Source organism: Penaeus monodon, chromosome 23, assembly GCF_015228065.2.
Source record: "Penaeus monodon isolate SGIC_2016 chromosome 23, NSTDA_Pmon_1, whole genome shotgun sequence".
Classification (NCBI taxonomy): domain Eukaryota; kingdom Metazoa; phylum Arthropoda; class Malacostraca; order Decapoda; family Penaeidae; genus Penaeus; species Penaeus monodon.
In genome coordinates, this window is record NC_051408.1 from 15,478,885 (window position 1) to 15,479,787 (window position 903).

The following is a 903-nucleotide window of genomic DNA, read 5'->3' on the forward strand; positions in this document are numbered from 1 at the left end:
GTGTGTGTGTCCGTGTTAGTGCGGTTATGATCTTAAATAATGTGATTATGTTTATTTACACCTTTATCGTTTATTTTCTGTACCGCGTAATCACATCCGTAATTCTTCTCGCCACAGTGGCTATGTGATCGAGAAGCGCGACCTCGACCACGGCGGCGGCTGGGTCCCTGCCGTGAGCTGGGTTGACCCCAAGAACACCCACGCCACCGTGCCGCGCCTACTGGAGGGCACCACCTACGAGTTCCGTGTCATGGCGGAGAACATGCAGGGCCGCGGCGAGCCTCTGACAAGCGACAAGCCTGTCACCGCCAAGGCTTCTGCTGGTAAGACTCACTTCTGCGTCAGATTAGATGATATATTTTACGTTTGGTTACCTGTTGCAAACATGATGATATTTTTAATTCTGCCTTGAATCGGATGAGGGTCTGGATCAACCAGCTGAAAAATTCCTCCACATGAATGCCTGCCTCGCCTCCTTGCATCCCTGACTCATTCCACCTCCTGCAGACGTTCCTGGCCGTCCCGGACGCCCCAACTGCGTGGACTCCGACAAGGACTTCATCAAGATCAGCTGGACTCCTCCTCGCTCCACCGGCGGCTCCCCCATCACCGGCTACGATGTCGAGCGTTGCAGCATCCACGCCGGCCGCTGGAAGAAGGTCAGCCGCGACAACGTGCGTGGAACGGAATTCACCGACGAGACGGTCAACGAGGGCGAGCAGTACCAGTACCGCGTCATCGCCAACAACAAGATGGGATCGTCCATGCCTTCCGAGCCCTCGCACCCCATCGCCGCCAAGCCCATGCGCGGTACGTGGCTCTTCGTGAGGGCGGGCTCTAAAGGGCGCACATGTGCTAATCTTTGTTATACTCGCTGATTTTTATTTAGCTGGCTATATTGTT

The 903-nt window shown here is 55.1% G+C and overlaps 1 protein-coding gene across 1 annotated transcript in view; it reads left to right on the plus strand.

Moving 5' to 3' along the window:
- LOC119588147 (twitchin-like) overlaps positions 1-903 on the plus strand; it is a gene marked incomplete in the record, with an annotated part of 124,648 nt that overhangs the window by 102,787 nt on the left and 20,958 nt on the right. The window contains 2 exon segments of the mRNA XM_037936853.1: positions 118-323; positions 508-810. Of these exon segments, the coding sequence (XP_037792781.1) occupies positions 118-323; positions 508-810 (509 nt within the window).